This window comes from Salvelinus sp. IW2-2015, linkage group LG14, assembly GCF_002910315.2.
Source record: "Salvelinus sp. IW2-2015 linkage group LG14, ASM291031v2, whole genome shotgun sequence".
Lineage (NCBI taxonomy): Eukaryota > Metazoa > Chordata > Actinopteri > Salmoniformes > Salmonidae > Salvelinus > Salvelinus sp. IW2-2015.
In genome coordinates, this window is record NC_036854.1 from 15261186 (window position 1) to 15279638 (window position 18453).

General features: G+C 41.0%; 1 protein-coding gene across 1 annotated transcript in view; it reads right to left on the reverse strand.

The window, feature by feature from the left end:
• Window positions 1-13511, reverse strand: part of ube2j1 (ubiquitin-conjugating enzyme E2, J1) — a 38238-nt gene extending 24727 nt beyond the window's left edge. The window contains exon 1 of the mRNA XM_024000313.1: window positions 13183-13511. Within this exon, the coding sequence (XP_023856081.1) occupies window positions 13183-13213 (31 nt within the window). The 5' untranslated portion in view covers window positions 13214-13511. The remainder of the gene's footprint in view (window positions 1-13182) is intronic.
• Window positions 13512-18453: the final 4942 nt, after the last annotated feature.

The following is an 18453-nucleotide window of genomic DNA, read 5'->3' on the forward strand; positions in this document are numbered from 1 at the left end:
TGCAAGTACTATCACTGTACCGTTTACACCTTCTGTATCCTGTGCGTGTGACAAATAAACATCGATTTTATTTGATACAGCGTGCGTTTACCACATGGCCTCACATGTGAATCCTTAAAGAGAAGTGTGGGACTAAGGCTTAAGAGGGGGTGAACGATCCTGAATGGGTGTAGACAAAGAACTCTCCAGTAGGTGTACCGAAACATTCAGGTGCCATTTTCTCAAAAGTAGGGTTACTTTCAAAGCATAATTACTTTCCCCATTGTTCCTCAACTGCAGTGTATCATATACCATTTGCTAGCTGAGTCCCTACTTTTATCTGATGTAAAAAACACAATTTCAAATTTTTCTACATAAGACCGAATCGAGGCGGTCAGTCACATATTGACCAAAGAATGTAGGGAGCCAAGAGGTCATTGTAGAAAATAGCCTATATGGTTTGCACAGTATAGTGGAACGTGTGTGTACGAACTACAACCTCTTCCCTAACGCACTGATGCATTTGGCCCACAAAAACCCTGGACCAGAAGAGTCAGCATGGGCGATGCGTGGTGTAAGTTGCCCTGACAGCCACTGAGTTTTAACACTGTCCAAACTGGAGCACGACTCCCCAGCAGGCCTTCACACAACAAGCCTGCAGAGCTATCAACCCTTCCTTTCTCTCTCCCCAGCAGCAACGGATGATGCATTCACACACTGAAGGAGCTACTGTGGAAGAGGAGGACCATGTGTACAAATCCCTGGAGTGTGCTTATGAGCAGAAAACTGTGTATTTCCTGGTCTAAAAAGAACAAGCGAGGGAGTCTATATGCTACGCGTGGATATCGTTTTTCATGGTTGTAACCATATTTAAGTTGATACCTCTCCTGTTGTGCGGTGGCAGACAAAATCTTACACTTGGGACTTCTTTTAGGGTTCACGAGCGGCACAGTGGTCTAAGGCACTGCATCTCAGTGCTAGAGGCGTCACTACAGACCTTGGTTCAATTCCAGGCTGTATCAATCCAGCTGTGATTGGGAGTCCTATAGGGCAGCGCATAATTGACCCAACGTCGTCCAGGTTATGGTTTGTCCGGGGTATGTCGTCATTGTAAATATGAATTTGTTCTTAACTGACTTGCCTAGTTAAATAAAGGTTAAATTAAAAAAATACAAATAAGTGGTTGAGCGGTGGGAAAATGGCTGAGGTGAGATATGGTATAGAGAGGCGGGCAGGGCAGGCTTGCTAAGTTAGAGCCACTTGGAGTGTCTCAGCTCCACAGCTCCATGTCTCATCCAGCCTGAATACAAAGCTCCAAGCTTTGATAGCAGTGCCAATGGCGGCTCAGACACTGTCTGTGCCACTAAACCCTCCAGTCATGGGCCTGATCCCCGGGCCATGGCAGCTGTCAACAGTAGCTTGTCCCAGATCTCATTGGGTAATATGGGTCCCCCCTCCAACTCCCACATAGTGGTCGTCTCTCTCAGCAGCTGGCTGAATCATTTTGTGAGCGTTTTTCAGAAACACCCCACTATTGGTTAACCATGGTTGATACAGTAGGCTGGTGGGATGAGCAGTCACTATGAAAATACTGTGTAGTGAGGGGTTTAAATTGGGATTTGATTTGACTAATCAAAACAGGTTTTTGTAGGGTTGATTTCCAGATTAAACACTAGCACAGTGTGGTCTGCTTGTGTGGGCACACCACCCCTTCTGTGATGATTATCTAGATGAGACAGCTGTTGGGCATTTCCATGTAAAGGACCCATGAGCACCAATGCGAAGTTTATAGAAGCATGTCAAATCTGGTGTTAAATAAAAGCTTTTTATTAATTTTTTGATATAAAGACACACACACACAGTGCTTTCAGAAAGTATTCATACCCCTTGACATATTCCACATTTTGTTGTGTTACAGCCTGAATTCAAAATGTATTAAATAGATTCCCCCCCCCCCCTCACCCATCCACACACAATACGCCACAAAGTGAAAACATGTTTTTAGAAATGTTTGCAAATTTATTGAAAATAAAATACAGAAATCCCTCATAAAGATAAGTATTCACACCCAAGTCAATACATCACCTTTGTTAGAATCACCTTTGGTAGCAATTACAGCTGTGAGTCTTTCTGGGTAAGTCTCTAAAGCAGTGTTCACATTGGCAGTTTGAAGTGACTCACTTCATTTTTTGGGGCATTTCTGATTTGAACTTGTTCTTTTTCCTGCTGTCTGAACAGCCAAGAAGCACATGGAATCGGATATTTCAAGCCACCTTCGTAGGTCATTTGAAGTCCGATACAAATCTGATTCCTAGCCATGTGACTTGCGTCTAAATGGTCAAACCTGATTTATTTGCCCTCAAGTGGTTTTTAGACTGTTATTTGGCATATCTTGTTGCTTGCTAGCTACTCTGTTGACAGTTTGACAAGAACGTGTATGTGGTAGCCAACTAGCTTGCTAATTGTTTACAAACAAATGAGTGAATGTGCCAAAAAGCTAAACAGCTACTTAGTTGCCTGCCTTGGCTAGCCAAAAGGACTCGTTTTGAAAGTTGGATCATCTTATCCTTTGAAGCTTTAAAAGTGTTCTTACACTATGATTTGGAACCTTCAAAGCAACTGGGAAACGTCCATGGCAGGTATTGTTGTCACCTTAGCTTGCTACATAACTTCTGATTGATAGGAAGCACGAGCACCACCAATCAGCCTATATCACTGCACACACAACCGTCATTACCATGACAACTAACGTAACCATGTCAGAAAATGACTGCTGTCTGAACACACACAAATCCGATTTGGTCACTTGCAACTTGGACATTCGATATTCAAAAACAAAACTGATTTGAGCATTAAGGCATGCAGTGTGAACAAAGTTTTAGAGTTTTGCACACCTGGATTGAACAATACTTGCACATTATTCATTAAAAAGAGATTTAAACTCTGTCAAGTTGGAGGATGATCATTGCTAGACAGCCATTTTCAAGTCTTGCAATAGATTTTCAATCCGATTTAAGTCAAAACTGTAACTAGGCCACTCAGGAACATTCTATGTTGTCTTGGTAAGCAACTTCAGTGTATATTTGGTCTTGTTTTTGAGGTTATTGTTCTGCTGAAAGGTGAATTTGTTTCCCAGTGTCTGTTGGAAAGCAGACAACCAGGTTTCCTCTAGGATTTTGCCTGTGCTTAGTTCTATTCCATTTCGTTTTATCCCCCCCAAAAACTCCTTAGTCCTTGCCGATTACAAGCATACCCATAACATGATGTGGCCACTACCATGCTTGAAAATATGAGTGGTACTCAGTGATGTGTGGTGTTGGATTTGTCCCAAACACTTTGTATTCAGGACAAAGTTAATTTCTTTACCAATTTTTTTCAGAAGTTTTCCTTTCGTGCCTTATTGCAAACGGGATAGATCTTTTTGAAATATGTTTTTTATTCTGTACGACGATGTTGATCCATTCGCAGTTTTATCCTATCACAGCCATTAAACTCTAACTGTTTTAAAGTCACCATTGGCCACATGGTAAAATCCCTGAGCGGTTTCCTTCCTCTCTGCAACTAAGTTAGGAAGGACGCCTGTATCCTTGTAGTGACTGGGTGTCTTCATACACCATCCAAAGTGTAATTAATAACTTCACCATACTCAAAGGGATATTCAATGTCTTTTTTTTATACCAATAGATGCCCTTCTTTGCAAGGCATTGGTTGAATCTGTGCTGATCGACCATACAGATAATTGTATGTGTGGGGTACAGAGCTGTGGTAGTCATTCAAAAATCTTGTCCATGCAACTTATGTGACTTGTGAAGCAAATGTTTTACTCCTGAACTTATTTAGGCTTGCCATAACAAAAAAGGGGTTGACTACTTATTGACTCAAGACATTATTCCACTTTGACATTATGGGTTAGTGTGTCTCGTAGGCCAGAGACACAAAATCTAAATTGTATTCATTTTAAATTCAGGCTGTAACACAACAAAATGCAGAAAAAGGCCTGGGGTGTGAATACTTGCTGAAGGCACTGCACATTTTTCAACCATTTTCTATCCTAAATATTAGGAAAAAGCAAAGCTTTGATTTCTGTTCAAAGACGGAAAAGGGGTCTAAGAAAACACCTACCAGGAAAAAAGTCTTAAGGTATTAGAAATACATCAATCTTGTGTAAGTTTAAGAAACTTTGCCTTGTGCCTTGTAATTCCATTACCAAAACCCCACATCTCTCCCTCATGAGGGAGGATGATGAAAGTTCACCAAAAAAACTAAACAAGTAGGTAGACCTACATAGTGTTTCTACTGATATCTATTTGGCTTATGAATTATTAAGTGATTAAAACTCGAAAAGCTGACACCCTATTGTTTCTGCAGACATAGTTGAATCTTCATTTGCAACAGATATTTAAGAGTTTTTGGAAAACATGGTCACAAAGTGAGGGAGATTTTACCGAAATTCTGTTTCCAAAATGTGGTGTTTGGTCCAATGTTCAGTGTAAATTGTTAAGTGGTACATGTGCATAGAGTTCTATGGCTTGTTAAACTTTGAAATCAATTGTTTTTCTTTGGCATACATTTTAATGTGAAAGAGCTGAGTCTCACCGCAATTCCGTTACCGTGATATTGCCCTGCTATTGTAATGAACATAAAATATAGCATAACACTTCCTATCAAGATTGAACATTTAGCCTACTTTGTCATGAAGTTGCCATTGCCCATTTGTTACCTAGTAGGAACATAGGCTATATGTATTTTAACTCTGAATCTGGGGAGTTTGATGCATAGCCTTATTGTTCATGGGCTATATTATACCCTGAAGGGCCACTGAGCACACCAAGAACCACCCATCATTAAGTCCAATTCATTCGGTTTGGGGAATAAACATAGGCCCCAACACTACTTTTTACATAACCTTACACGTATTATAATATAGCTCGTGAAAAATAAGGCTATGCATCAAACTCCCCAGATTCGGAGTTAAAAGTTTACATATAGCCTATGTCCCTACTAAGTCCAATTCCTTCGGTTTGGGGAATAAACACTGGCTCCCTTTGAAAGCACTGCAGCAGGCTTCAAAAACACTTCTTTTGGTTATGGCGGGGAAAGAGAAGAAAAGCCTGAAGAAAATAAAAGCATTGTTTTGTATGTGGGTGGTCGAATCGACATTGTCTCGGAGCAGTTTGGTATAGTCCGTACTCATTGTGTTTCCCAGGGGATAGAAAGAGGAAATATGCTGTTTTCGGACATCCTCCGACAGCGAACATGCACCCTCGTGTAGGCGAAACAACTCAGCCATCCCTCATTAAAGCCACTATGAGGTGAGGGGCTTTTGCAGTGAGAGTCAGGCTATCGGTTAAGCATGATGATGTATCGTAATAATTCACTAGGTAGGACAAAGAACTAACAGGACCTTAGGAAATCCTTAAAGGCTCAGTGCACTCAAACTGGACTGTCCTGTGTTTTATTTATATTTCCATACTATGGAGGTTGGAATAATACTGGGAAATTGTGATAATGCCCTTTTAGTGTAAGAGCTGTTTGAAAAGACTGCAGTTTGAAATTTCAGCCTGTTTTGGTGGGATGGAGTTTTGGCCTTCCGTGGTGACATCACCATGTGGCAAATTAGTTAATAGACCAATAAGAGAGTTCCAAACCTCTCTGACAATAAAAGCTAATTTTCAGTTTTCCCCTCCCCACTCAGCCCACTCCCAAACAGCAAAATTCTTGCTTGAGAAATTGCCCTTTGCTAAGAAGCTATTTTTGTTAATTTTTTTAACCATTTTAATTTAAAACAATCACAGTAAGGTACTTAATTGTTACTCAGAAATTATTTGATATTGACATAAGGCTGCATTGAACCTTTAACAACAGTATAGCATCATTTGCTCAGTAAGAATCGAGCTTCAAAATCCTATATTAACCCTGATCTGGACAACAATGACATCAAGCCTTGCACAAGTGCTCTTACTGAGGCTCAGACTTTTAAATCAATACTGTTACTCACTGCTGATTAGTGTTGTCACGATACCATCATTTTGACTTCAGTACCGATACCAGGTTTAGTATCACGATACTCAATACCAAAACGCTAAAAGAAATTATACCACAGCATAAAAATAAAATGTGTATTAGCCAAAGTCCCAAAATGACACTTGATCCAGACAGATAAACTCAGCTACTGCTCTGTTCAATCGTTGGGCATCTTCTGAGTTCAATATCATTACATCTGACATTTGATGTCAACATTTCAGACAGCCATGTATGCATTAATGAATTAATTATACAATTAAATTGGACTTTGTTTTTACCAATCTAACTACATAACACAATGGTAATCATTTATTTTAATACTAAATCTCTATTGCTACACATTTGAGGTTGATTTCATGGGGCTACAGATGACAACCTGTTGCCTTCCATTTGGGACTTATTTTATTGTACTGCTTAACAACATTTCCATAGAAGAAGCCATCTCTTATTTTATGAAATTACACGCTGTCTTTAAGACCCAATAATGATGTCATGGACACATGCCCACACAGTCAGTTGAGTTAGGTGAGGGAGAGAGACATGACGCAGACAAAAGTATCTTTGGATGTGAGGGAGAGACGATTAAGTGAATCAATAAAGTTTTTGGGGACAAACAGCTTTGAAATCAGCATATCTTTACAAAGTATTTCGGTAGTGAATTGATGTTAGCGTCCTTCAGCTGTAGGCTAGCAAGGAATGTTAGCCTACAAAGCTGAAAGTTATGAGTATCTTATTGCATTGTTAAGTGTTCAAGCCTGTATGGGCATTGTTTTGCAAACAGGAATTAACAGTTTTAACATTTCAACATGCCATGTCGCAATATTCAAGTGTGTTAATTTCTGTGCAGCATGAGTGGGGAGCTAACATGTTGCAGCCCAGACTCCCAGTGCTCTAGCAATGTATGAGTAAGTGGAGTTGGCGAGAGGCATGCACGGTGCGCTTGCGACAGACTTGATCGCCCCAATCAGTAGACAACGTGAGACACATTTGACAGAAGTACCGAAAGTAACAAATTCTAGTACCGAACCATTTTTCATGTTCTAGTATATGTTGGTATTCCATGCAACACTACTGCTGATACACATAAACCAGATGTGTTGCAGACAGACAGTGAGGTTTCTTTCTGAACTGGATCAGTTGCTTGCTCTGCTGGATAAGTGGAACTCTGTCTGCAGGTGTGTAGCACTTGCCTCCCTGTGGAAGCTAAGGACCCTGGGATTAAACACCTCCCTCTGCAACTGGATCCTGGACTTCCTGAAGGGCTGCCCCCAGGTGGTGAGGGTAGGCAACAACACATCTGCCACGCTGATCCTCAACACAGGAGCCCCTCAGGGGTTCGTGCTTAGTCCCCACCTGTACTCTCTGTTCATCCATGACTGTGTGGCCAAGCACGACACCATCATTGAGTTTGCAGATGAAACAACGGTGGTAAGCTTGATCACCAACAACGATGAGACAGCCTATAGGAAGGAGATCAGAGACCTTGGAAGTGTGATACCAGGACAGGTCTAGGTCCAAAAGGCTTCTGAACAGCTTCTACCCACAAGCCATAAGACTGCTGAACAGCTAATCAAATGGCTACCCGCACTATTTGCATTGACCCCCCCTCACCTTTTTTTTAACGCTGCTGCTACTTGCTGTTTATTATCTATGCATAGTCACTTTACCCCCATCTACATACTACCTCAATTACCTCGACTAACCTGTACCCCCGCACATTGACCTGGTACCCCCTGTATATAGCCTTGTTATTTAATTGTTGCGCTTCTATTTTTTAGATTTCAAAAACAAATTTTACTACTCTTATTTTTCCTAAAACTGCATTGTTGGTTAAGGGCTTGTAAGTAAGCATTTCACTGTAAGGTCTACAACTGTTGTATTCGGCGCATGTGACAAATAACATTCGATTTGAAGTTGTGCTGTGACTGTCCCTAAAGAGGAACAGACACGGTGGCAAGTTGCGACAGAGGCCGTCTCTAGACTTGACAGTTCATGCAGCTTCAGTACTCTGATCATAGAGTTCCGATCATGGAATTCCGAACGCATCTACACCTACATTTAAAATGTGTCTACCGTGTCCAGTGTGCCCGGATTCTCTTTTCCTCCGCGATATTAAAATGCCAGTATGCATTCTACAAACGGTGGAATAGGCAAAATATTATAACACAACAACTCATGGCAGTAGCTAACTACTGTAGCTAACTAGCCAGCTAACCTCTGTAGCTAGCCAACAAGCAACGCTAAAGGGATTGCAAAGGGTTTAACATAACTCTAGCCAAACAAAAGTTGTTCTAAATATTAGCTAGCTGACTAGCATGTATGAGGCCAGCAAACACGTTCCTCACATACTAGGAACGTATTTCCTCCAATGTTATAATGAAAAGATGCCTCTCGGTCCCAGAACACCAGTTTTCTGAGGAGACTGAAGAGAAATAAGCACACAATGCATCCCTGACCACCTCCTGAAGTGGTCAACCAGATCTGAACACAATCAGACCAGTCTTTTCAATGCGATCTTCATATTCTGAGAGCAGAAGTCGCATGTAAGTGTCAAGTGCAGACAACCTGAAAGACGAGGAGGAACTCATTCGGGATCTCTGTCCTCAGTCGGGATTCACTTCCCTAGTACTTTGTTTGTTTGTGAAACCATAAAGCAAAGATATGCTGATTTCAAAGCTGATTGTCCACAAAAACATTAATTCACTTAATCGCCTCTCCCTCACATCCAAAGATACTTTCCGCCCTTTGTCTGTCATGTCTCTCCCTAACTGAGCTCAACTGACTGGGTGGGCAAATCAAATGAATGAATGACATCATTACTTAGTCTTAAAATAAGAGATTGCTACTTCTATGCAAATGTTGTTGATCAGTACAATAAAATACGTTTCAATTGGTGAGTACGGCACAGTACATCACTGGTGCCCGAGCTCCCTGCCATCCAGGACCTCTATACCAGGCGGTGTCAGATAAAGGCCCAACGTTTCTTCAAAGACTCCAGCCACCCAAGCCATAGATTGTTCACTCTGCTACCGTGCGGCAAGTGGTACCAGTGCCCCAAGTCTGGAAACAACAAGACCCTAAACAGCTTCTACCCACAAGCCATAAGACTGCTAAACAAGACTGCTAAACAGCTAATCAAATGGATACCCGGACTACCTGCATTGACCATTTTTTTAACTAACTCTGTGCACACAAACCCCAACACACACACACATAACATTGCAATAAAATCGTAACACAAAGAATCGCAATACATATCATATTGGCTAGAGGTCGACCGATTAATCGGAATGGCCGATTAATTAGGGCTGATTTCAAGTTTTCATAACAATCGGAAAGCTGTATTTTTGGACACCGATTTGGCCGTTTTTTATTTTTTATTTTACACCTTTATTTATCCTTTATTTAACTAGGCAAGTCAGTTAAGAACACATTCATATTTTCAATGACGGCCTAGGAACGGTGGGTTAACTGCCTTGTTCAGGGGCAGAATGACAGATTTTTACCTTGTCAGCTCGGGGACTCAATCTTGCAACCTTACAGTTAACTAGTCCAACGCTCTAACCACCTGATTACATTGCACTCCACGAGGAGACTGCCTGTTACGCGAATGCAGTAAGAAGCCAAGGTAAGTTGCTAGCTAGCATTAAACTTATCTTATAAAAAAACAATCAATCAATCATAATCACTAGTTAACGACACATGGTTGATGATATTACTAGTTTATCTAGCGTGTCCTGCGTTCCATATAATCGTTGTGATGCGTATTCGCGAAAAAGGACTGTCGTTGCTCCAATGTGTACCTAACCATAAACATCAATGCCTTTCTTAAAATCAATACACAAGTATATATTGTTAAACCTGCATATTTAGTTAATATTGCCTGCTAACATGACTCATTGCGAACTGTGAAGACTATTTCTTCCTAACAAAGACAGCCAACTTCGCCAAACGGGGGATGATTTAACAAAAGCGCATTTGTGAAAACAGCACAATCGTTGCACCTAACCATAAACATCAACGCATTTCTTAAAATCAATACACAGAAGTATATATATTTAAACCTGCATATTTAGCTAAAAGAAATCCAGGTTAGCAGGCAATATTAACCAGGTGAAATTATCACTTCTCTTGCGTTCATTCACGCAGAGTCAGTGTATATGCAACAGTTTGGGCCGCCTAATTTGCCAGAATTTTACATAATTATGACATAACATTGAGGTTGTGCAATGTAACAGGAATATTTAGACTTATGGATGCCACCCGTTAGATAAAATACGGAACGGTTCCGTATTTCACATGAAAGAATAAACGTCTGTTTTCGATATGATAGTTTCCGGATTCGACCATATTAATGACCCTAAGGCTCGTATTTCTGTGTGTTATGTTGTAATTAATGTCTATGATTTGATAGAGCAGTCTGACTGAGCGGTGGTAGGCACCAGCAGGCTCGTAAGCATTCATTCAAACAGCACTTTTGTGCGTTTTGCTAGCAGCTCTTCGCTGTGCTTCAAGCATTGAGCTGTTATGACTTCAAGCCTATCAACTCCGAGATTAGGCTGGTGTAACCGATGTGAAATGGCTAGCTAGTTAGCGGGGTGCGCGCTAATGCATTTCAAACGTCACTCGCTCTGAGACTTGGAGTGGTTTGTTCCCCTTGCTCTGCATGGGTAACGCTGCTTCGAGGGTGGCTGTTGTCGATGTGTTCTGTTCGAGCCCAGGTAGGGGCGAGGAGAGGGACGGAAGCTATACTGTCACACTGGCAATACTAAGTGCCTATAAGAACATCCAATAGTCAAAGGTATATGAAATACAAATCGTAGAGAGAGGAAATAGTCCTATAATTCCTATAACAACTACAACCTAAAACTTCTTACCTGGGAATATTGAAGACTCATGTTAAAAGGAACCACCAGCTTTCATATGTTCTCATGTTCTGAACAAGGAACTTAAACGTTAGCTTTTTTACATGGCACATATTGCACTTTTACTTTCTTCTCCAACACTTTGTTTTTGCATTATTTAAACCAAATTGAACATGTTTCATTATTTATTTGAGGTTAAATTGATGTATTATATTAAGTTAAAATAAGTGTTCATTCAGTATTGTTGTAATTGTCATTATTACAAATACTTAAAAAAAAAAAAAATTAATCGGTCGATTAATCGGTATCGGCTTTTTTTGGTCCTCCAATAATCGGTATCGGCGTTGAAAAATCATAAGCGGTCGACCTCTAATATTGGCACCTATATATCGTGATAATATCTGGCAATCCCTGGCAATTCCCAGCGCTAGTCAAAAGTATTGCACAATATAGGGAATAGGGTGCCATTTGGGATGCATTCTATGTGGAGCCCTTTAGCTGCGTCTCATAATAACAATGAGTGGGTGTGACAGAAGAAAAGCCTCTGCTGCCACATGGGCCTCCTGACTCCTGCGGTGAGCAGGGTTTCAGTCAGTGGACCTGGGGGATAGGATTATAATCCTGTACACAAAATCTTACGTAACGCATTTTAGTGTTTGCAGGCAACTGGGGACGATTCAGACAGGTTGGGTCCTGTGAGCAGGGAGACACCGTTACATAATGACTTTTAACCAAACTAATAATAATACAATAGGATTTAGAGACCTGGGCAATGATGGAATTGTCTGAGTTTACAACTGACCACTACCCCTTCCTAACCTAGAGGAGGTCTATGTCCCAAATAGCACCCTATTCCCTATATAGTGCACTACTTTTGATCAGAGCACAATGGGCAATGCTCAAAAGACAATTCCATCATTGCCCAGGTCTCTAAATCCTGGCACTGCGATGAGGTGCCTTAGACCACTGCGCCACTCGAGAGGCCCTCATTGTGGGTTTCAAATGCCGTTTCTTAACAGAAGTCAGCTCTACAAGCTTTTGGGACATGTCTCAGAGACAATGTCACGCTCACCTTACAACAATAGGCTATTGAAAAATGGGGACAGTGATACTCTAAGCATAGGTTCCCCATTTGCTTATCCACACAAAAATGGGATACTGTAAATGCATCAACAACCAGAAAGTGGTGTAGCCATTTCCTTATTTTGACTTGACCACCTTTCAAAACTGGAAACAAATCTTTATTTGATCCTCTCTCAACACCCTGACTCAACTATAGCCTCAGCCTTATTTTGACCCCCTCTCAAAATCCTAACACTAGCTAACTCGAGCTGTATTTGTAAACCCTTTCTTGAAGACCTTAAATGCAGCCCACACCAGTGCGCAAGGACAAGACAACTTTGATCTACAATATTCTCAGCAGAGAATTTGAAAATCTTTCCCCAACCCTCCACACTATACTTGATCTAGCATGGAGGACAGGAACTACAGGCCAGAAAATGCTTTATGCAAAAACAAGGTTTCGGTACATATTTCTTGACACAGCCCAAGGCTGGCCAAAGAAGGCAGAAAATGAAATCTAGAAACCATGTCTAATTTGAGCTAGTGAGGAAACCACAGAACCGACTGAACACATGGAGCTTAGTGTAACTGATTAGCTGTGGTTGAAAGTGACATGTTCCAACCCACTCAGCTGTTTAAGAGAATTCTGCACCTGCCACCAGTGTGCACGTGTGTGTCCTTGGACCAGGCAAGCCAGTCAGAGGCCGAATAACAACGTCAACCCCAGAAGTGTCTGATATAGGTTCACTCTTTTGGAGTGATCATAACCAGGACCCACTGCTCAGATTACTGTCTTTTGGGGTAAGGTGTTAGTGAATGCAAATTACAACACTTAAGACACCAACTTTAGATTTTTATCTATGCTCAAAGACTCCACTAAGTCTGATCAAATGAACAGCAACACGAAAATAGACAAAAGTATATCATGACTTCAATTAGTCTGCTAGTGTCCGTGAAGTTGAGGTTAGGCTACGTGTTAGCTACTAAGTGACAAAACGCCTGTAAAAGGCCATAACGTCTTGATTATTTCTTAATATTATGGCATTATCATTTGTATTCAAATATCATTGGGCAAATAGTTAGCTAAACATACAGTCAAACAAGTTAGCTAACGCTAGATATTATCAGCATGATGGTGGAGTCACTTCTTCATGATGGGAAACCCAAAGCAAATAAAGCCAAATCCTTTATGCTAGGCTAAATAGCATTAGCGAGTTCGACATATTGCAGTCTGTGTCATTTACAAACTTACCTGGGCTCTTGAGGTTATATTTGTTCTCCATTTTAACAAGTCAAATGGACTCAAAATGTAGCTCGCGTCTGTTTAGGAGAGACAGCTGACACACGCTCATCCAGCTAACACTAGCCAATACTGACTTTTGATTCGTCCAAAACATGCGCGCAATGTATTCGGTAAAGCTGACCGAGAGCCAAAAGTCGTATGCAGTTTACCCTAAACAGCTGTCATATGAGTTAGTTAGCTGGAAAGGAAGTCCTGACGTGGCACAAGTTTGTTGTTCCACGAATTTGGTGAACGACCTGTTCGAACAGAGAAAAATATCAGTCGTTTGACGTCACATGAAAACGTAAACAGGAAGTAGTAGAACTGTAAAGGATTTGAACGACAAAACTTTATTAACACACTTTTTTCTTTCCCTCTAAGATATACTGATCAAAAATATCAATGCAAAATGCAAGAATTTCAAATATTTTGCTGTTACAGTACATATAAGGAAATCAGTCAATTCAAATAAATTCCTTAGGCCCTTATCTCTGAATTTCACATGACTGGGCAGGGGCGTCGCCATGGGTGGGCATAGGCCCACCTACTTGGGAGCCAGGCCCAGCCAATCAGAATGAGTTTTTTCCCACAAAAGGGCTTCATTACAGACATCAATTCTCTTCAGGACCTCCTCAATTCTCTGGAAACAGCTCTGGGGGGGACATTCCTGCAGTCAGCATGCCAATTGCACGCTCCTTCAAAACTTGAGACATCTGTGGCATTGTGTTGCTTGACAAAACGGCACATTTTAGAGTGGCCTTTTATTGTCCCCAGCACAAGATGCACCTGTGTAATGATCATGCTGTTTAATCAACTTCTTGATATGACACAGCTGTCAGGTGGATGGTTATCTTGACAAAGGATACAATGCTCACTAACAGGGATGTAAACAAATTGTGCACAACATTTGAGAGGAATAAGCTTTTTTGTGAATATGGAACATTTCTGGGATCTTTTATTTCAGCTCATGAAACATTGGACCAGCACTTTACAAGTTGCGTTTATATTTTTTGTTCATTTTTTATATTTGCGTGCATGTGAGAGAGAGCTAGAGAGAGAGAGGTGGAAACTGAGCTGCACTTCCTAACCTCCTGCCAAATGTATGAACATATTAGATACATATTTCCCACAGATTACACCGAAAACAAATCAAATTTTGATAAACTCCCATATCTTTTGGGTGAAATATCACAGTGTGCCATCACAGTAGCAAGATTTGTGACCTGTTGCCACAAGAAAAGGGCAACTGTAAGGGTCGACGCTGGAGACGAGAAGCAAGTACATGGAGTGAACATTTAATTAGCACGGACATGGAACAGAACAGTGTCTGGACATAAACACATAACATTAATTCAGACATAGGGAACAAACGGGGGCGCAGACAGTTATAGACGGGGCAATCAACGAAGGGAAGGAGTCCAGGTGAGTCCAATGACTGCTGCTGCGCATAATGATGGTGACAGGTGTGCGTAAAATGAAGGGCAGCGTAGTGCCCTCGAGCGCCAGAGAGAGAGAGCGGGAGCAGGCGTGACAGCAACCAGTGATGAATAAACACCATTGTAAATACAACCCATATTTGTTTATTTATTTTCCCTTTTGTACTTTGACTATTTGCACATCGTTATAACTCTATTCCTATGAGTGTAATGTTTACTGTTCATTTTTGACTGTTTATTTCACTTTTGTTAATTATCTATTTCACTTGCTTTGGCAATGTAAACACATGTTTCCCATGCCAATAAAGCCATTTGAATTGAAATTGATACATCATTGTGATTATGTTCAAAATGTATTCAACAAAACTGTACTCAAAATTTACTGAGAGCATATTCTATCATTTGAGCCAAAGCAGGATATTAGCTATTTATCCAGAAACACTTTTAATGGGATTGCAGTGCCCCTTCATAGCTCCATGGTGAAATAGGATTAAAGGGAGGGCTGTGCAGCTGTGGTTAATGTCATCTCTACAGTACCCCAGGGCCCTTCCCTTCTACCTCTTTGCCCTCCAGTCGACTCTGTCTCTGGACTGCCAGCCAGATGTCCCCCACATCAGCCTGCCAATTTGCATCAAGAGAAAAATGAGTGCACAGGATTATAAGTGTTTTTTAATCTTCATTTGATTAAATCCCCCTCAAATGATTCACAAAAAATACATGATATTATTTTTTGATATCACACACTCAAAATCAATGAGTGCCCAGCAGGAAATGTCTAGCTATGTGTGCATTACTAATGTGGCCCGGCCATTCCATGACTGACTCCCATTTTATAACCTCATCATAAAAGACAGCACATAATCAGGGTTGGATATTGACACCCGCCACCCTCCAAATGTGGGTAGATTTTGTCATTGGCGGCTAAATAAGAATGTCTATTTTACGAGCCACGTTGTTGGGTGGTCACACAGAGCATCTGGGAACAGTAAAAAAAAAAATGAAAACCCCACATGTAGAAGTTGGTCGAATTGACAAGAAAGGCTACTGAGGTGTGACATTGTTCTAGTGTTTCTTTGCCAGTTACATCGTATTGTTCACCCGCTAGATTGTTTTCAATTTCATTTTGAGTTTATTGCAACTGCCTGCTTCTAGGAAGACATTGCAGTCAGAGATTTTTTTCATCAGACAAGGGAGTGACCAAGTTACCACGGTAACAGCCCATCCCTTAAAGGGGTAGCTGAAAATGTTCAGCTGTGTTTGAATACCCATACAAACATACTTAATGAGTATATACTATAAGTACATTTTTGTATACTGTAAATGAACGGTATCCTTTCAGTTGAGTGTACAAGTGCTTCGTCCTGTCTACCGGAAGTTGATGCTGTTGCTATGCAACTTCTTGTTAGCTTGTTAGCATAACAAATTACTAGCTAGCTAGACATCTTACGACTTCATTAACTATGTCCACTGAGAACGCACAACGACTATACCACATAGCTAAGCTAAGAATGACATGAATAATCAAGTCAATAAATGTTGGGTAGTTAGATAGCATAATGTTAATATACTGGCAAGTTCGACGTATTAGTAGCCAAGTAACTTTAGGTAGCTTGCTAACATACTGGTACATACAATCAATTGCTGTAATGATATGCTATGCGGTTCGTAAGGCTAGCATAGCTATCAAATTGTCAGCCAACATAACGTGTAATGTAACTTATTTGAAAAGCCATTACTTTATTACATTGCTAAACATGTTCTTAACATTTGTTATAATTAGTTAAAGCAATGAATTTGTATCAGCTCTTGTCGGATTCCGGCTGCATATTTTCCACCATTTTCTTCAAATCTGAAAACGTTGTGAAGCCACGAAGAATTGCATTATGGGCCATAAAAGCACGGAAATAGTGTCCACTGCTTGTAGACTTTGTATTTTGCCGAATGTAGTATGACATCTGGGATTTTTTTTAACACTAACTATATACATACTATGACCAATAAGCATACCACATAATCAATTTACGTCACATATAGTAAGGTTGGTGTGGTTAGTATGAGTATTCGATTAAAAAACATGAGCTGGCGCACACCCAGAAAAAATGAGTTTGTGTGGAGGTGCTGACTAACGGCAATATCAAAATAAAGAAAGTCGCACACTCCATGTATAAACTCCCAGCAATTTAATGGGTATTTACCAACGTTTCAGCATCACTGTAAAACTGATATTTGAAAATAAAAGAAACCTTAACCTGACAACAAATGAGATAATGGCAAAACAAACTAACAGCTCGGCACAGTGATGCCGAAACGTTGGTAAATACCCATTACATTTCTGGGAGTTGATACATTGAGTGTGCGACTTTCTTTATTTTGATAGCTAACGGAGTATTCGCCGTTAGCACCTCCACACACTCATTTTTCTGGGTGTGCGCCAGCTCATGTTTTTTAATGTAGATTGAAAAGTAAAAAAAATCTCATTTACTTATAAGTAAATAAACCATATGGAATTGTCTGGGCAGGATCAGGCAGTGTGCTTTCAGGTGGAGGATTTGATCAAAAGGCTGGAACATATGGCTTTAATTGGAGCAGCCCTTGTAGAACAAGTGACGAGAACTCAGATGCTTCTCTGAGAAACTGGGGTAGAAAATATGGGCGAGAAAAATAACATTATCCATGCCTAGTTGTAAGGCCTGTCTATACTTTAATGATAGATTAATGTCCTCAATATCTTGAACCAGAATATGTACAGAATCAAATGGGCAATCATACACTTAATACTGAATCTACAATCGTTTGGATCTCACTATTTTGGTTTGTCTTAATTTTTGCATTTATCTTCAACCAGAGACACTTCGAGAGACTACTTTAGCTTTCATACTTTATTGCAAAGGACACCGCTGCTGTTAAAAAAAAAAAATGTACACACACATATATATATACAGTGGGGAGAACAAGTATTTGATACACTGCCGATTTTGCAGGTTTTCCTACTTACAAAGCATGTAGAGGTCTGTAATTTTTTATCATAGGTACACTTCAACTGTGAGAGACGGAATCTAAAACAAAAATCCAGAAAATCACATTGTATGATTTTTAAGTAATTAATTTGCATTTTATTGCATGACATAAGTATTTGTTCACCTAATGGCATCAGGCTACCTCTGGCGAGCACATGGATGGCTGTGCGGACCCCAAAGAAATGCCACCCCACACCATGACTGACCCACCGCCAAACCGGTCATGCTGGAGGATGTTGCAGGCAGCAGAACGTTCTCACGGCGTTCTCCAGACTCTGTCACGTCTGTCACATGTGCTCAGTGTGAACCTGCTTTCATCTGTGAAGAGCACAGGGCGCCAGTGGCGAATTTGCCAATCTTGGTGTTCTCTGGCAAATGCCAAACGTCCTGCACGGTGTTGGGCTGTAAGCACACTCCCACCTGTGGACGTCGGGCCCTCATACCACCCTCATGGAGTCTGTTTCTGACAGTTTGAGCAGACACATGCACATTTGTGGCCTGCTGGAGGTCATTTTGCAGGGCTCTGGCAGTGCTCCTCCTTGCACAAAGGCGGAGGTAGCGGTCCTGCTGCTGGGTTGTTGCCCCTACGGCCTCCTCCACGTCTCCTGATGTACTGGCCTGTCTCCTGGTAGCGCCTCCATGCTCTGGACACTACGCTGACAGACACAGCAAACTTCTTGCCACAGCTCGCATTGATGTGCCATCCTGGATGAGCTGCACTACCTGAGCCACTTGTGTGGGTTGTAGACTCCGTCTCATGCTACCACTAAGAGTGAAAGCACCGCCAG